The sequence below is a fragment of the Lepisma saccharinum genome, chromosome 26 (assembly GCF_977018435.1).
Source record: "Lepisma saccharinum chromosome 26, izLepSacc3.1, whole genome shotgun sequence".
Classification (NCBI taxonomy): domain Eukaryota; kingdom Metazoa; phylum Arthropoda; class Insecta; order Zygentoma; family Lepismatidae; genus Lepisma; species Lepisma saccharinum.
The window spans coordinates 1,866,216-1,885,849 of NC_139254.1; the positions used below are offsets into that span (position 1 = coordinate 1,866,216).

At 38.9% G+C, this 19,634-nt stretch overlaps 1 protein-coding gene across 1 annotated transcript in view; it reads left to right on the forward strand.

The window, feature by feature from the left end:
- Arl8 (ADP-ribosylation factor-like protein 8) overlaps positions 1-19,634 on the forward strand; it is a 37,947-nt gene that overhangs the window by 9,737 nt on the left and 8,576 nt on the right. Inside the window, exon 3 of the mRNA XM_083112750.1 lies at positions 9,794-9,955. Coding sequence (XP_082968876.1) covers positions 9,794-9,955 — 162 coding nt within the window. The remainder of the gene's footprint in view (positions 1-9,793; positions 9,956-19,634) is intronic.

Consider the following 19,634-nt stretch of genomic DNA (forward strand, 5'->3'; position numbering starts at 1 on the left):
TTAAAGTTAGATGTGAACCATTATGTGCCTCCCCTTAATATCAAACCCAGAACCCCATGTATAGTAGGTGATGGCATTACATCTACGCTATCAGGGAGGCACTTTTCACTTGTTTTCTGTGGGTAACACTACAGTCCGTGAATTACACATGAATAGTTCTTGTATACTTCCAGAATGTGTTTTTGTGAATACTTTTTTCCATTAAGGTAAATTATTTCTGCTTTTTCATTTTTGTGTATTTGTCAGTGATGTGCACTGAGGAGTAGCTAGTATAGCAGAGATAGATCAATCACTCTCACATCTCTAGAATTATTTTCAAATCACAATATTTATTGTCTTGTTGAAGCCACAGTTCATATGCAATACTTTTTTTCAAGCGCTTCTCGTCCCTCGGTGTGATCAGCGTTGCCCGCTGAAGGAGCTACTCTAGCTCGCTTTTCTTCCGCCTCGCCAGTTCCAGGTAGAAACAGCCACCGGAAGGGAAAGGGAAGATTTCAGCCTCTACCTCCCTTGCCCCTCACTGCTGCTGCAATGGTTGAAACCCCGTGCTTTCAGGTCCCCCAGTCTATCTCCTGTAGGACAGATAAGGGATTGGTTTCCCTTCGATTCCTTTGTAAATCCTCTAAAGAACTTTGGGGAGGGGGATTCTGCAGTACTTACGTTCTCTGTATTTACACCACAAACATTTTACACGTTGTACAGTCACGGACACTTCTGGATTGTAATGATCCCATTGAAAGTCTATAGCATTCAGGGACGTAGCTATGTTGATCAGTTTGGGGGGGCCCAAAAAAAAAGGTAAAGTGCTCCCCTGTGTATAGCACCACGCCATAAAGGTTATAGGGGGTGTGGGGGTAACGCCCCACACTTTCTTAAACATTTTCTTTCCCGATCTATGGAGCAACGTGCTTCCAACATTTGCAAGATGGTATTTAATGCAATTTGCCTGCCCCCGTGGCGGAGTGGTTAACATATCGCGCTACGACGTCAGGGGTCCCGGATTCGAATCCAGGCCTGGGCATGGATGTTCGAGAGTGTCCGATTCATCAATTTCATGCTATCATCACTCATCCCTATCTTCGCAAATTAGCCAAAAGTAGCACAAAAGGCAAAGTAAAATAAAGCGAATCAATCAATCATTCAATCAAAATTCCATGCAATTTATTGCATATCGCAGGTTTATCTCTATTTACCGTGACGAATTGAGCTTTCGTTTCATTCATATTAAAATATTTTCAGTCCCTATTTATGTCACAGTAGCAAGGGAAAAGGGCAGGAAATGGTTACTTCGAGGGAGGGGGAGTAACCTTGAGTGGGCCAATCACAGAGCTGCCACTTGGAAAAAGGAACCCAAGATCAAACCTTGTTTGTTCTTGGGAACCTCTCGCCAGGAGCGGGGCTCCACTATGCCGTTCTTCATTTAACTCCATGGGTTTATAGCAATTCTATGTTGCTCAAAGTTGAGAATACTTTCCTTCTGAAAGTTGGGAACTAGGTTTCTTTCTGTGGGGGCTGCATTTCTTATTTCCCCAGCCAGGGAGGGACCAGGACGAAGGAATGCGAGAAGTGACAAATGAGCCCTGTATCCCTTCGACTGGACACAGTCCATCGACACCGAACTAATTTAGCTAACATGTGGCAGAAACTGGAGGATCCAGAGAACGTCTAGGGGATGCTGTTCCCACGATTTGGTAAAAACAACGCCGGACAATCTCATTGGGCCAGGGGGACACGTGATCCACCAAAAGCTACAGTTTTTGGGAAATGTTTTGGAAGAGAGGACAGTAGAGATGGAAAGTTCCGTTCATTTTTGGGATTCGTTCTTTGTGAACTAGTTCAGCACTGGGATCCGTTCAAAAGATTCGTTCGCGAACGAATTAGCTGACCCGGTCAGAAACAACCAGGGGCGGTGCCAGGGAGTTGCACAACCCCTTTTTCAAAACCCATATTAAACAGAAACACTATTAACTCTTACATTGTTACATTGTTGTTTTAAGTCCAATTTATGCACAGATAAGCTAATCGGCGCTAGACCTACAGTTTAAACACTGTGCAATGTGCCTCCACCATGTATCGAACCCAAGACCCCTTGAATTGTTGTTTTAAGTTCACTCTATGCACAGAAAGGTTATAGTTTAAACCACTATGTGCCTCCACCGAGTATCGAACCCGGGGCTCCCTAAATACAAGGCAACGCCGTTACCACTACGACATCAGGCAGGCCCTCACATTACGTCATGGCTTGTTAAACCATGTAATCATATTCAGCCTAGAATGTTGTTAGGTTTTGAAGTGAGACAGCTATTATATTGCATACAACAGACAATCCATTGGTTCTAATCTAAAATCGAAGCTTCATTTACTGCAATGGCGGCAGTCGCTACACCGATCAACGACTGTTGTCTTTTGTCACTATTGTTGTAAGATGTTTCTTCTTTTCTTTATTCAGCTATCCCTTTTGTGGTTTTCGATAATTGCCTACAGTTTAGTGTAAGTAGTTTTTACATATATATTACATTGTTAGCATTCATTTCATTACACATGATTGTAATTAGTGTTTAAAACAAACACTAATCGTCACTAACACTAAAACAAAGCTCATTGTCGCGATTAGCCAAAAGTGGCGGAGTAGAAATCTAAATTATATTTTCATATCTCATTTATGGTCAACATCGCACCCCTTTAATTTCATTCCAAACGCGTCATCACCCCTAGACGATTAATCCTGGTGCAGCCGGTAACGACCGACCAGCTGGAGGATCTGCTTATTCCCTCCAATCGGCTCGCGAACGAATTCATTGATTCGGTCAGAAACGACAAGGTGGAGAGTTCTGCTTTCTCGAATCCGTTCGCGAACGAATTCACTGATCCTGTTCAGAAAAGACCGACAAGCTGGATGTTCTGTTTCCTCGAATCGTTCGCGAACGAATTCACTGATCCGGATCAGCTTGGCCGCGTCCGGTCAGAAACGAGCGGCCGACTAGAACATATGTTTGCTTTTCTGGAATGCAGGAGGCCTGCCTACAAGATCCAATCAGATCAGAGAAGAATCTTTTGGAAAAGTCAATAACCTTTGATGTGGATGTTACAAAAGGGTTGTCTTGTGCTTGTCACTCACCACCCGCAGCAGCTAAAACCATCCTCACGGGAATGTAACGGGACTTGACTTTGCAAAATGAAAAGGAAGGAAGGGGGACTTGCTTTGTTTGCAGAACCAGCTACCGTCTTTCGGTAGCTGGTGTGTATGGGAATTGTTCTAGACATGCCGCGGCATGTGGAAGCCATAACCGCTGCATGGAAATTACCTTTACAGCCATGAGTTAGTTCCCTTGAATAAGGTTTTGACTGATTTTAGGAATTTATAATGCTTCCTTCTTTCAGAAAAAAAACTAACAATTTTAACAATGGAGAAAGAGTTATGTTAGTAGGTAATTGTGTGATTGTTTACTTATCACTCCATAATAACGAGAAACAATTACAATCAAAAACATTCTCCCATGAAAATTCAGCAACTTCATTCCAGTGTCCAGCCTTACTGCTTGAAACCATACACCGTTTAGTACAAACACACATAAATAGTGGCATTCTTCCTCATCGATTGCATATTATTTAGGTTTCCAAATACAATTTTAACATTCTGTTTGTTTAGTTTGGTTTCTTCTTCAAACTTTTAAATAATGGCAACTTCTGTCCGAAAAAGAAACTGTAACACTGAAAATGCACTTTTCTCCTCCTATGACATGAGAACAATGCCTCAGAAATGTTTACCAGCTGTCACATATTTCAGGATGTGTGAAATAGTAGTGGGTATAAACCACTAAAAAGAAACTTATTTTCTCTGCAAATATTTGTTTTACTCCTTCCTGTTCATTGTATAGTTATTTTTCATAACATTCTTATTTGTCCTTCTTGGAATTCATCTGTTGCATGGGGCGTAAGCAGTGACCCTTCCACGTAGTACATTCAATTTCCAACTTCACTTCCACGTAGTACAACCTGGACTGTATTTTGCAGGCTAACGAGGCTCTGGCGTCGGGACCTACGGCCAGTATAATCTTCCTAGTGTGCGTGTTGTCCTGTGTTTCGCCCTTGTTTGTGCTGAGTGCCCTTCGACAGCCTCAGTTTTTAACTGAAGCCAGAATATCTTAAGATTTTAGTTATACGGCATTACAGTTTTATTATTACTTATTAGTTATGTTGGACCCCGTATCATGTGACGGGTGCAAAATAGACTAAGTGATGACTCCCTTGTAACTGCAACGCTTGTAACTCCCTCCCCTCTGTATATGGGTGTGTCTTTCCTTTGTGGATAAGTGTATGAAAAAATAAATATGCAGTCGCTAGCAAAGATAAGTATACATTGATTCTCTTTATCGCCGTGTTGTTTTTCATAAGATGGTACTTTAGTGATAAGAAAAATGTCATCCTGCGTAGGTAAAGAAGAGATAAGTATCATCGAGACTTGTTATAATGCAGAAGGCCTTAGAAAGAGCGTTTCGCGGGCTAACAGCAGCCGTCGCTCGCACACTATTGCCGATACTCTCGTGTCGTCTGCTCCTCAGCCGAACAAACAGGCCGAGGTAGCAAGAGGCAGAGGTCATTCACCCTTCCAGAAGGGTGCAGCGAGAGCTAGCTGTGGCAACCGGGCTCGCTCATTCGCGGACCTGATTGGTTCTCGCAGACACACCCCCATATTGTTGTCTGCTGTAAGCCCGCGAAGCCAACTTTCTAAGGCCTTCTGCATTATAAGACGAGGTCAAGAACTTCGGGGAATGTAAAATCGAGATTGAAACTTAAATATTCGAGAGTCTTAACTTAAAATTATTTTCCTTATTTTGTGTGTCGATTCTGCCATTTTTGGCTAATTACTACGACGAAAGTGAATGATGATTACTGTAAATGATGAAGAGACTCTCATAAGGCATGCAATAACGATGCCCAAGTAAGTTTTCGAACCCAGACCTTCAGTGGTATGTCGACGATTTCGCCGAAATCGAAGTTGCTTTACTGTGCGACGTATTAGAATATAACAAAGAATCCATGCTCTTTAATGTACAAACTTATGTTTTCAGTTTGTCTTCATGGAGGTTTTCTTGTTTTAAATTTTTGTATTTCGAGATTTTTCCTTATCAAAAAAATTCTCAAAGTTTGTGAGTCCGGATGTACAGTTTAAAGCGATATCCGACCCAACATGTGGCCTCCCCGATGGCGCAGTGGAAACGTCGTCACCTTGCTAATATAAGGGCCCCCGGGTTCGATACCCGGTGGATGCACATAGTGGTTCGGATCCCACTTTAAACTGTAGGTCCAGTCCCGATTAGCCTTACTGTGCATAAAGTGGACGTAAAAACACCAACTCAATCAATCAATCGGGACATCCCTAGAGCGAAATACCTTTCGCATTTTCCCTTCTTTCGGATGAACGACAAATTTGCCAAATAATTCTAACCATGCGCGTGTCGAGACTTTTTCTCCCCAGAAGGGGATAAATCAAAACTATTTTCCAGGAGGGCGATGCTTTATTTTGAATTAATTAGTAAGGGAATAAATAAGATTTATATTTATTTTACTTTCCAAGGTAAAAAGAACAGTGAACGAAATGAACAGCACTATCTTCTTCCAAGGGGGGTGTCAAGTGCCCGTCTTGCCCCTTGCTGGTTCTAGCCACTTCCGCTTTTTATGTCTGACGAGGAAATTTCCTTTGAAGACCACATTAGTGGAAACCCGTCCTATTTCCCTGGGTGCCGGTGAAGCGGAGGAGGGAGGGGGTTGGTTCGGGTCTCACGTGACTTGCTGGAATTTTGTTTTCAATCGCAGGCGCAGAGTATGAACAAAGGGACCAACTGTTTCCCCCGAGCGCTCGAGGCAAATTCTCTTTGGACGCTCGAGGCGTCTTTCAGTCTTTCTTATGCCAGCGCGGAGCGGTTTCTGTATTCGTTCGCGACTGAGCCGTTTCGAAACGCATCAGTGAACCGGATCAGTCGTTCGTTTGAAAGATTCGTTCAAAAAGATTCGTTCGTTCGCGAACGACTCATTTCTAGAGGACAGTGGGTGACGAGACTTACCCGCCAAAGTGCGTGACGAGACTTGAAATAGGGAGTACGCCAGTAACTTACACGGTAGAGCGTGTGCATAAGAGTTCGAACCCGGGACAGTATTGTGCTATGAGTATACAGTCGTGTGTTGCGATAAGTGTCAATTGGAGATACGTTTTGGTTTACCTGTGACAAGTGTATCCTTTTTATAACAAGTGTATCCTTTTCGTGTAAGTATGCTAAGTTTAGTTGTTCATAAATTAAATATGTTAAAAATCTCTATTTGTTTCCCTTATCTGCAAGATTAAGAAATTAAGTATCTGATCATTGGTGACTGCAACAGGTAAACAAGACCAGGTAACGTTAGGTCGAGCTCTTGGCTCACAAATTCCCCTAGCTTCCCTGGCCGAATCCTGGAACGGACCGTTACTAACCCACCAAATCTGTTGTAGGTTTGAATTGCCTGAAACTTCTCCTCGCGAGTTTCTGGCAATGTGAGACTTGTTCTGTGCTTCACTGTATTTCTATCCTTAGGCTTCGCCGCGCTTGGCCTTGTTGAGGGTGCCACCTATTTCGGAAACGACTCGAAACTAAAACTTTGGCAACGCAGAGTACCACGAGAATTTTCCCTCACCACGGCAACTGAGTCAATCTGATTGGTTCAGCCGTTCATGTAACCCTACTTGGCTTTCGACGGAAAAGATAGAAATTTAATTTCCAAGTCCATTCTTTGGCCGGAACCACTGTAGTAGTCAAATGGGAAAGAAAGGTATTGCTTGGGGGTTCGTGAAACTCAAATTGAAGAATAGTGTTTCAAATTGAAAGCAAAATTTATTAAAATCTAATTTTGCAATATTTGTCATCAAAGTAAAATTTTCAGCAAACGTAGAACAGTTTGCCGGGGCCACATGAACGTTTTGGGGGGCCGGTGCCCCCGCAGACCCCCCCTTAACGACGTCCCTGATAGCATTGCTACAACCCAGAAATGTCCATGACTGTACAATATGGGATGTAGTTTTATTATTTATGAAATGGGAATGTATTATGTGAAAACAAAAATGTTATGCTTTTCTTTTTTTTTTCTAATATGGAATATGAAATGACTAAAGAACAAATATTTGCTCTCGCTCTCATTTTAGTAGTGTTTTATTTAAATATTTATCTCTTGGCCTCCAATAAAAAATATGGGTATGCTAAACAGTCCTAAATACGGATGTATTTATTTGAGCAAGAGAACGCACGTTCTTATTGTTGTTGTTAGTTTGGTTTATTTTACTTTGCTTTTCTGCCACATTTGGTTATCGCGAAAATGAGGATGAGTGATGGATGAAATTGATGAAGGGACCTCACAAAGAACAATCCAGGCCGGGATTCGAACCAGAGACCGTGCATTCTTGTTCCTATGTGTTGTACTCTGCAGTGAATAATGAAATAATTTGGAATGAAAAATGATCCCAGAACTCAAAAAGCCAAATGAATATTATTGAAGAAACTACAAAAAAAGTGTTTTGTTACCTGTGTATCCCCTTTAATACATTGAATTTGTGCCACCTCCCATCACTTTTTATAGCTGTATAGATTTAATTGTGATAAGTAGGTAATGAGTTTATGGAAGTCATGAAGGTAATCATAAACGGAGAACTCTGGACTCCTGATTTCACTGAGAGGAAATTATTTGTATTTTTATTATTTAAGCATTGATCTTTCATAACTTTTCCTAATATCTGCCATGACAATGAGTGTTGATTAAATGAAACTGTGAAGGGTGGATACAAAGAAACATTCATGCACAGGGCCCGAGCTCGGATCCTTCAGTAATGATATCGTGAGATTGAAAAATTAGGGGAATCAAGCAATGCAATTTTTTTTTAAAAAACTTTAATCATATACAAAGATGGTGTTTCAAAAATCCAATTGAAAATTACCACTGAGGAAAAATGCAATTTAAGTTACCGATATCCACGTATCCGAATGGTTAGCGCTTTCCTCTCGTGTTTGTCGTCGGCTGACCTCCATGGGGAGTGCAGGTGGTCCCGGATTGGTACCCGGTGGAGGCACATAGTGGTTCAGCTCCCACTTTAAACTGTAGGTCCAGTCTCGCTTAGCCTTTCTGTGCATAAAACACCAAATCAACCAACCATGGGGGATTGGTTATTACAGTGTGCTATGGCACCAGGAGTTCCAGGCTTGAACCCCGACCTGGGCATAGATGTTCTTTGTGTTCTTCCCTTCAATAATATTATCATATCATCTTCGCAATTAACCAAATGTGACACTAAGTAACAAAAATCAAATCATTGATTGATTGTTTGATTTGGATTATTTTACATCGCTTTTCTGCCACTTTTGGCTAATCGTGAAGATTATACGATAAAATTCATGAAGGGGACACACACACAAAGTACACCCATGGCAATGTGGGAATTCGAACCCGGGATCTCTGGCTTAATAGTGAAATCAAATTGTTTTTGATTTTCAAAAAGGGGTGGAAGTTAAGTGTCTTTTTTTTAGTAGTCATTTCTCATTTTGCAATCTTTTTCTGTCTTTGAAGTTCTTTTTTAAGGAATATTTGGCCCTATAGGGGTGAGGGAGTTTATAACCCACACCAACCCTCCTTGGGCATGCCACTGATCGCTACCTCAAGTGTCGACGTTGCCACGTGTCAGTGGTATTTGTATGGGTCACAACTTAGTACCAAATATTGTAATTAGTGAAGTTCTCTAACAGTTCTGCCAACCTAAGCATTTGTGTTCCTTTGTTTGTCCATTCATCATGAATAGGATGGTAATGTAAAATAAGATAAGATCATGACAGTGTATGTTTCCTTTTCATAAATAATATGCTTGAGAGCAAGTAACTTCTTAAAGGTTTGCATAACTACAACTTGCAAATTAGTAAATAAAAGTTTCTTTCTAAAAACCAATGTTTCGAATCCATTGGCAGGTTGTTCTTCAGGGTTGTTCAATAAGATTATATTAAAAAGGTAACTGGTTAAAAGGATGAAGGGATGCAAGTCAATATCTTAACAGACTACCTTGTGGACATCGACCATCTTGCATTAGTAACACACATTATCCACCTACTGCTTGCCACACTGGTCTTTTTAAAACTCAGCCTGACCTTTTGCTGTTTTCGAAAAACTGCTATGATATTCCAAAATCTAAAAGAATTACATCAGCTTAGAATTCCTTCTAGAGAATTCACATAATGTTTGTGTGGCTTCCTTACACTGTTGTCTAGATATTATCAATAGTTTAATAGACTTATGTAGCCACAAAACTATTGATAACATTAAGGCAACAGTGAAAGCAAACACTTGAAGATTCACCTCAATGCTGTAGAAGGGATTCTAAGCTGATGTAATTTTTTTTAGGTTTTGGAATATCATGGCGGTTTTTCAAAAGGGGAGGAGAATTCGAAAAAAGCTGTCCTGGTGTCGGCCAAAGGTCCAGCCGAGTCTTAATGTGATCTTATTGGGTAACCCTGAAGATGAGCCCAGTAATGGATTCGAAACACATCATTATTATTATTATTATCATGATCATTATTATCATTATTTATTAGTTCAGCACAGGATATATCTCCCAATTATGTTTAACATAATATACTATGCATAGAAAGAAAACAATGAAGCATTGCTTTAGAAAGGAACGTTTTATACCAGTAAGTAAAACTTGTGTTTTTATTTAATATTTTATTATTTATTTCCTCAACTTCCTACCTCCATACCTGCTATATTCGCTGCAATTGCATTCCAGGTACATGGTGGATGCAGCTGATGCGGAGAAGATCGAGGCCTCTCGAAATGAGCTTCACAACTTACTGGACAAACCCCAACTGGCTGGAATCCCTGTCCTCGTGCTGGGCAACAAGAGGGACCTTCCACATGCCCTTGATGAAAATGGGCTAATAGAGAGAATGTAAGTACATAAGGGTTTGCAGGTTGTTTTACTCCTTTTCCTCTGTTATACAGTAACCTGGCCTGGTTCTACCTGTTACTTGTTCTGTTACAGCCACAGGTGAATAAGGTGCAAAAATATAATAAACTAACAATACGGTTAATTCAAAATACACATCTTAGAATAACTACCGTAAATTTCTAGTTATTTTTCTGTACCATGGATATAGGGGAAACTCTTTCTTTTCTCATGAATGAAAGCTCGGACGCTCAGGTTAAAATATATAAGAACACTATTTATTTCTTGTTTAAATATGTACAAATGAATTACAAATGCAACGACCCCCACATGATCCAAATTAAATTAACTGACATTTTTTGATATATATATATATATATATATATATATATATATATATATATATATATATATATATATACACACACACACACACACACACACACACACAACCTCTGACAATAAAGTTCGGTGAATGATCCTGAATATCGAAAGTAGACGAATTCTTAATGAAACCTACCTTACTGTCCTTCGAAGTAGTCCCCTCCCATGGCTATGCACCATTGAGAACGACTGTACATATCCTGGAAACTTAGAAAAGTCTTCTTTCAAAGCGTAAAAATCACGCATCAAGAGGATGCTTATCACTTTCTTTGACAGTGATGGCATGATCCACAAGGAATTCACACACACACACACACACTCACTCTCACTCTCTCACACTCACTCACTCACTCTCTCTCTCTCTCTTTTTCCGCCTTGACCTTCTTCCAACGGGGTGATGCAGGAGAATGCCATTCCATGCTTTGGCGTTTCGTTTCAGGGTCGTACCTCACACACCAGCTTTCATCCTCTGTAGCAATGCATTGCAAGAAATTTGGATCTGATTCCTCCAGATTTCTTTCTCTTCCCACGCCTCAAAATCGCTTTTAAAGGTCAGAGATTTGAGGATATTCCGGACATCCAACGGAACGTGACAAGGGTCTTGAACACCCTCCCGAAAGAAGACTTTTCTAAAAGTTTCCAGGACATGTACAGCCGTTCTCAATGGTGCATAGCCATGGGAGAGGACTACTTCGAAGGACAGTAAGGTAGGTTTCATTAAGAATTTGTCTACTTTCGATATTCAGGATCATTCACCGAACTTTATTGTCACAGGTTGTATTTGCGTAGAATAGAGTTTTGTATGTTGGCCTAGACCTTCAGAACTACCTCTAATTAAATAATGTTACCCAGTGACCACTAGCCCACCTAGACTAGCCACAGACAGTACTAGAAACACAGTTTCTTTAATATAAAAACATAACTCGGGTGCAAAAAACGAGATTCATATTTTGGCCGAGACTATCAGTACTATCTCCATGAAAATGGTTGACTTGTGACCGCTAGCCTGCCTAGACTAGCCACTGTAATTCCACAAACCGGAACCGAGAGAACTTCCAACGTCTCTCCTCTTGCCCAAGCAAGAGCCAACCGAATGCCAACCCCTGCTACTCAATAGAATCCCTTATATAGGCGAATAAAAAAAAAACAACTTCTTTTTCACCCCTCCGGGTTTTGAGAGGACCAGTTTTTAAACTACCCACTTTCTGAGAAACTGGCTTTCCCAGACAGGTAGGCCAGCTCTGTAGCACGTTACATTAGAAACTGAATAACAAATATTACCTTCACCAACCCATAAAAATAATATTAATGAACATATACCAACATTTAATAAAGAAAAGGATCATGTACTGGTCATGGCCACATGTAGTGGCCGTGGTGGCTCAGTCGGTAACGCGTCTGACTACCATGCTAAAGGTCCCGGGTTCGATCCCCTGCCGGTTCAGGTTCAAATACGGGAACTTTTCTAACGATGGAAGCGGCCCCGGCGCCCACCCAGCGTCGAATAACATGGGTACCTGGGGGAAACCCTGGGGGGGTAAAGGTGGTCAGGAGCGTGATGCTGATCACATCACACCCACTCACGACCGGATCAAGAAAGTGTGGGGCGTTACCCCCACACCCCCTATACGCCTTCATGGCATGGTGCTATGCACAGGGGGGGAATTTACATTTTTTTTTTTTTTACTTTTTATCATGTACTGGTTCTACCATTACATCATTCCCCCTACAAGTAAAAAATAATAATAATAATAAAATCAATATACAGTAATGTCAGAAATTAATAAATTTTCATTTAGGAATATATGTATATATTTATTCTTTTAACTTATTATTTGACAAATTGACATAACAGAACTTCCATTGAATATTGTTCAAAGTTTTCATATTACATATTGGAATGTATGTATATATTTATTCCTTTGAGTTATTACTTTACAAATTGACACAACAGAAAGAATTTTTGGAATTTATGTACATATTTATTCCTTTTACTAATTATTTTGCAAATTGACAAAACAGAAATATCATCAAATATTATTCAACATTTTGAATAGTAGCGTTGGATAATACAATCTCATCTTGGAATTTATGTATATATTTATTCCTTTAACTTATTATTTTAATGAAAAATTGTTATTGTGATCATAATAATTTCCGAATTTTCAAGGAATATATATATATATATATATATATCAGCATTTAGTAGTCAGTTTCTAGAAAAGAACACACTTGTTACCTTTTAAGTATTAGTATCTAAAACAGTTCCAGTATGAAACTTCTCAAAAAAAGGCACGGCACACAAGCCAACATCACACCCCTTGCAGTAAATCCTGGTCTCCCTTCTGACTTTCTTGCCCCTTTCATCTCTTGCCATACAACATATTTTGCACTGTCTTGTTGGGGCAGTTTTTTTGTTGTTGGAGGAAGGTATTTTGGAAAATGTCTTCCGTTAGACAAGATGGTTTTGACGACAAGGCTGGTCTTCCACTTCTGACATACGGATGTTCAATCTTTGGTGAATATTCCTACATCAATCTTTCCACGAGTCGTAGTTGAAACTGCAACCTGTTCATAGTACCACCTAATTTGCTGTACAGCACGTAAGAATTCAAAACAACAATGTCCATCCTGTTTCATGTAATATTTTTTCATTCGTTTCCTGGACATTGTATAGTTAACCAACTGTTGATCGCACAAGTCCACACCACCCATCTTCTCATTATATTTAGCCACTATTAATGGTTTGAGCTTTTTCTTAGATCTGGAACCTGTTTCCACAAACGCATTGTCATGTACACTTGAAAGCATGAACACATCCCTCTTATCCTTCCACTGTACGGTCATTAGCTTGCCACTAAAATATACGTTCATTTCCCCCTTTACCAGTTTTTATTTCTGTGGGGAGTCCTATTCTGTTTTTCCTCACTGTCCCTATATCGTTTTTTCTTTTTTTTGCTTTTACTAGTGCAGTTTTTTTTTCTGCCGTCGAACAACGTCAATAACACAAAAGGAGACTAGCAGTGAATTTTTTTATATTTAAGTATCTAAGTATTCATACACCACAAAATACAGTATTAATATTTATTAAAGGCCCAGGCACCTGACGTCTGTGGTTTACAAACGATTCCGGAATACACAGATTAGTCAGCTTCCGGTGTGAATTTGTTGAGATATTAGACCAAACTTAGTTCTTAGAGGTTATTTCACAGAGTACTTACGTCTTCGATGTAACTACTTTGGTATTTACTTCACTTGGCGATAAACACGCTGAAAAACATTAACGTTGAACACTTAGGGGGAGTTGGGGGGGACGCACAAATCTTGCTGATACCGAGTTCGATGTCTTCAATCTTCTAATCCTCCTGTCGTTGGTTCATAATAAACATGTAGCCTCTCTTCTTTAGTAACCTTTTCTCAGGTTCTGGTAAAGATACTGCACAGGCCGATAGTTCACTCACAGTTCGTTCCTTAGATACTATCTCTCTTTCCGGCTGAGATTATGGCCGATAGTTCACTTACAGTTTGTTCTTTGCCCGCGAAACCAGTAACCAACGTAACACGTATCCTAACCGTATCAATGCTTGACTCGGACTGTCTTCTCTGCAACGCACATCAACCGTTCGCTAGAAAAGACATTAGCTTATCTTGCCGCCCTTTTCTCGCCAGCGAGGGCGGGTCAACTTTTATAAGGGGTGCGTCAAGATCGGTTACAACAGCCCCCTCCTCCAAAAAGTTATTAGATGGACATTTTCTGAGAGATAATAACTTGATAACTATTACAATTCTAAACGACACCTACAATTATTAGACTAGCCTCATACATACCATTTTATCTTTTTTGAAAGTACAAACCATATTTAGTTTTATAAAACCTCTTTAGAAATTGATTTGTTTCTCTTGTTTCTTTACTTACCTAATACGCAAGTTGGCATTCTGGCGACAATCTAGATAACTGCAAAACTTACAAATCAAACATTTTTCCACTCCCAACTTAAACATCTTGCATATTAATCCAATTATTCAATCAAGTACAGATCATATATACTCCACATACAATATAATTACATAGACACTAGTATGCTTACACAAATTTAAAAACATTATCAAACAATATTTATCAAAAGCATCTTTTCTTTAGAATCAAGACAATACTTAATGAAATATTGCTGTAGATTTCTATTAGGTAAAATCAATAATTTTGAGTATTCTTTTTTAACTTAAATATATCACCTTTGTTTGAACCAGTATGCTTTCATAAATTATTCAAATGATATTTTTCTTTTCATATATTTAACATTCTAGTATTTTCTTTTATTTCATTTTACACAAACCTTTACTTTATCACATTAACATCCTGTTTTACTTTTTGTAATTTTGTAAAATATACCAACTTTTCTTTTTTCTAACACTCATAACCTGAAATAAACACTTGAGCGAGCTTCGATAGAATTGTTCCAAAAATAACTTTATTGCTTTTATCTTTAAAAAATATCACCTTACTTGATCAAAATAATCTTAACAGTAAACTTTCTTGCGTTTGTCATAACCTCTACTTTCCTTTCTCTTATACAAAGTATCATCAAGCCCAGATCACTAATTTTGGTTAATTTCCAATTTCTTACGATTCACCGCTTAATAGCATATATCTTCTATGACTAGTAACAAAATCTTGAACATTCATATTTACTTCACGCCAGCATGTACTTTTAATACACAACTGTAATAATTTCTGGTCCATCTTCGACCTTATGTTAAACAACTATTTTCCGGTTCGCCTTCGACCTTATTTTCAACTTTTGTGCATCTCTCGCACTTTCGTTTTCTCTTAATTCACACTGACTTTTTATCATCTGTATGTCCAAGAACTCTCGTTACTTCTTTCTTCTATTAATGCTATTTATCATTCCATAAACACTATATCATCTTTCATCCTGGACAACTTCTCAAGTGTACCAGTGTATCTCCTTTGGGCGTAAATGTTCGATCTTCTTTCTCATTCGTTCTTCACTCTATCTGTGCATAATCATAGATAACTTAGAGGTTTACTTACATAGGCATTTTTTTAAAATGAAATATTAAATCTCAAAACTACTTTAACAATTTCATAATATATCCACTCGTTCAAATGTCTATTGAGATTAATAGCAACCAGTGCTTCTACCAAAAGTACAAGTAGCAGAACAGTTCCTCATTGAACCATATCTAGTTCAAACAACTATCAAAGAATATATATATTTACTCTTTACATTATATTTGGACTCTAGATAACATTTATACATTTTTAGTAACTTATTTCCATTAACAGCTTTTCATACACATAATATAACAATCACAAATTTCTGTTCGATATTTAGAGCTTGGTGTTCTTTCTTTTTCTAAGCCAAGCTTTTTCTTCTTCCTCTTCTTCCAACTTTCTTCAAGTAGAGAAACTAATTTCTTCTTTCTCTTCTTCCAGTCTAGTTTCTGTCGGGGCTTCGCATCATGCTCAACATCTTCATAAAATACATACACTCCTTGCTTTTTCTGTTTCACCTTCTTCTTACTTTTCTCCGGCAACGTAGTGTCTGAATCTGATTCATCTGTGTTGGCATTCTTAGACCTTTCGCGAACTTTCTCCATTACTTTCTCCGACGTTTCTTCCGTTTTATCTAAATTCTACGCCCTCTTCAATTTCTTTCGATTCAGTTTTTTCAGTTTTTCTACAAAACCATATCTAAGTCTTGCTCTATTTTTCTTCCTCTTATTGATCATAATCATTTCCTGAAATGTTCTGTCTGAAATTACACATTCTTTCAAGTTGGAGAACAGATCATCATTTTTTTGCATTCGGTTCTCTAGGAATACCTTCATTTCCATTTTGTATCAGCTCATTATTTCGCTGCATCTCGATGGGTAATACATCCTCAACTTTATTCAGTTTTGTTTCTAATACACTCACTTGTTCGTGTTGAGTCTTAACTGGACTTTCAAAAACCTCTTTGAATTCTGAACTCGTCTTTGGTTCTTCATGCATAATCTGACAAGAATGCTTATGATCATGTAAACTACATAACTCTTCCAATTTAGATACCTTAATTTCTAACTTCTCCAATTTATCTTCTAGCCGTATGCTCATTTCTTGCAAGGTTCGTTTATTTTCCTCCACATTCTGGTACAACATGTCAAATTTATTATTCTGCTCTTGCCTATCCTCTTCTCTAAATTTAAGTTGCTCTTGCCTATCCTCTTTTCTAAATTTAAGCTGCTCTTGTTTATTCTTCTCCATAGTATGACACAATATATCCAATTTCCTATCCTGTTCTTGCCTACTCTGCTTCATAAATAACAGAAGTGTCGTGAGGTTAACATTCTCTTCATTTTTGCTAGTTAATTTTGGAACACCCTGTGCACTTTCTTCTCCTTTTACTTCCTTGATATTTTCTTTGCCAGCAGGACTCTTACATTGTTCACAGCAAAAATCAGCCTGATCATCTTTGAATGCACATTTGTTCATTTCCACACAATCTCTGTGGAACCTTTGTTTACAGACTGAACAAACAATTCCGCCATTTGAAATCCTCAACTTGCCGCAACAAGGACCTTTCCATATCATTTGAACCATGTTCGCACCACTGACTTGCTTATCGCTAGCTTGCTAATCCCTTAATACCTTACAGCTGCAGCGAGAGGGAGGAAAAAAAAAAAGAAACCTGCTCTTCCGATCAGCCAGTACAGGTTTTTCTTATATTTTCTTATGTAGAACACCAATATTTTACACACAAATAATCCAATATTAACATGATTTCTTAAATTTAACATAGTATCTCAACAAATAACCGAAGGATTTCCCTGGTTTTGGCACCATATAACGTTTTTTCTTTGGGTTTGCTTTTATTAGGGCACAATTTATATTCTGATCTCGAACAACGTCAATCACACAAAAGGAGACCAGCAGTGAATTTTTATAATTGAGTATCTAAGTATTTATACACCATAAAATACAGTATTAATATTTATTAAAGGCCCAGGCACCTGACGTCTGTGGTTTACAAACGATTCCGGAATACACAGATTAGTCAGCTTCCGGTGTGAATTTGTTGAGATATTAGACCAAACTTAGTTCTTAGAGGTTATTTCACAGAGTACTTACGTCTTCGATGTAACTACTTTGGTATTTACTTCACTTGGCGATAAACACGCTGAAAAACATTAACGTTGAACACTTAGGGGGAGTTGGGGGGGAAGCACAAATCTTGCTGATACCGAGTTCGATGTCTTCAATCTTCTAATCCTCCTGTCGTTGGTTCATAATAAACATGTAGCCTCTCTTCTTTAGTAACCTTTTCTCAGGTTCTGGTAAAGATACTGCACAGGCCGATAGTTCACTCACAGTTCGTTCCTTAGATACTATCTCTCTTTCCGGCTGAGATTATGGCCGATAGTTCACTTACAGTTTGTTCTTTAGTCACTATCTCTCTTTCCGGCAGAGATCATGGCCCTTAGTTCAATTACAGTTTTTCACAGCCCGCGAAACCAATAACCAACGTAACACGGATCCTAACCGTATCAATGCTTGAGCCGGACTGTCTTCTCTGCAATGCACATAACCGTTCCCCAGAAAAACGTTAACGTCTCTTGCCGCCCTTTTTTCCCCAGCGAGGGTGGGTCAACTTTTATAAGGGGTGCATCAAGATCGGTTACATCTCCAAGCAATCTGTGTTATGTGCTACCAGAATCCGAAATAATTCAGGGCTACCGTAATAATTGTCTGTAAGCACAATGTGTGATGGACGCGTCATGTGTGCAATTCAGGGTCTAGCTCAAGTGTCCTTTCCAGTGTACACAATGGTGTTATAAAGACAACCAGTACCAGATTCACAGACCGAGTGATACTTTATTCCAAAACGCAATTTCTTAGTTGGGAATGTACTGTTTGGTTTAAAGCCTTCCCTTCCACAAAAGAAGAGACTCCTCAACTGAAATGTCCCTCTCTGGAATATAAGCCTCTTGAAACTTTGTAAGAAAGTGATAATACTCTGGTTTCAGTTTGTACAGTTTCGCTGGAACATTGTATCGAGTGTTGTCGGTAAAGTGTAAAAATTTTAACAGCAAAGAAAATCTATGTTTGCTCATTGTCTTATAGAAAAACGGTGTATCTACTATGTCATGTCTTGCAAAATACATTTTCTGATCTGGCTTCACTACCAACCCCTGAGCATACAAAAATCCAAACAAAAGCATGAGTTCGTCTTTGTTGGTTTCCACATTTCACACGAGAGCATTTTATCAACTTTTCTTTATTCACTGCAATGAACTGTTCTGCATATCTATTTGCCTCACATTCTATTATAGACAGCAGTTCATCATTTACAAAAAATCCGAAAAAAATTCAATGGATCAGAAGGATTTGTAAAGTTTACCTTTATTCCAGAGTCACCTGTGAAAGGAATCTCCGATCTTTGACACTGAGGCATAATGGTCCAAGCTTCATATTCTTCTTCTTGTTGTTCACCTTCAACTTCTTCACTTCCACTCTCCTCTGATGAAATATCATAGTTTGTATCTCCTTCGGAATCACTAATTTCAAATTCCGAACTTTCATCACAACTGAAATCCTCAAGAAGAAGTCGAATTTGGTCCGCACTTTGCATTTGCTCAGCCATTCTCTCACATGAAAGAAATGCAAGCTATTCCCGCTCGGTTAATAATACCGTGCTGCCATCTACAAAAACAACTGTGCATCAGATTCTGCATAGTGTACACAACAATACCCGAGAACAATTTGCATTACCCGATCTGAAGTTGGAATAAACTTTTCCTGCCTGAACCTTACCTGCTTGTAACTCAATTTATAAAATCAAAACACCCACTTAAGGGGTTAATCCCCACCAGTATGTTGTTTGAATATATAGCTGCAACCCATTGACAGACATAATCGCAAAAAGTTATTGTATTTTTATTATGTATAATTTAAGAATAAAATAGGCTCATAGTGCTTATCTTCATCACCTGACCATCATTCCCTTAGTTTCTACTTTCTTCTTATTTCGTACTCAAATAACAGAATGATCCTTGACTAGGTTATACAGCAGCATTGTCCATAAAAGTTAACAAGTTTATAGAAATCAGTGTCCAGGCCTACGCAGGCAACAAATGTTTCTCTCCTTCGACATTTATTGTCACTTCAGCACACACTCACTCACTCACTCTCACTCACTCTCTCTCTCTCTCTCTCTCTCTCTCTCTCTCTCTCTCTCTCTCTCTCTCTCTCACACACACACACTCACTCACTCTCTCTCACACACTCACTCACTCA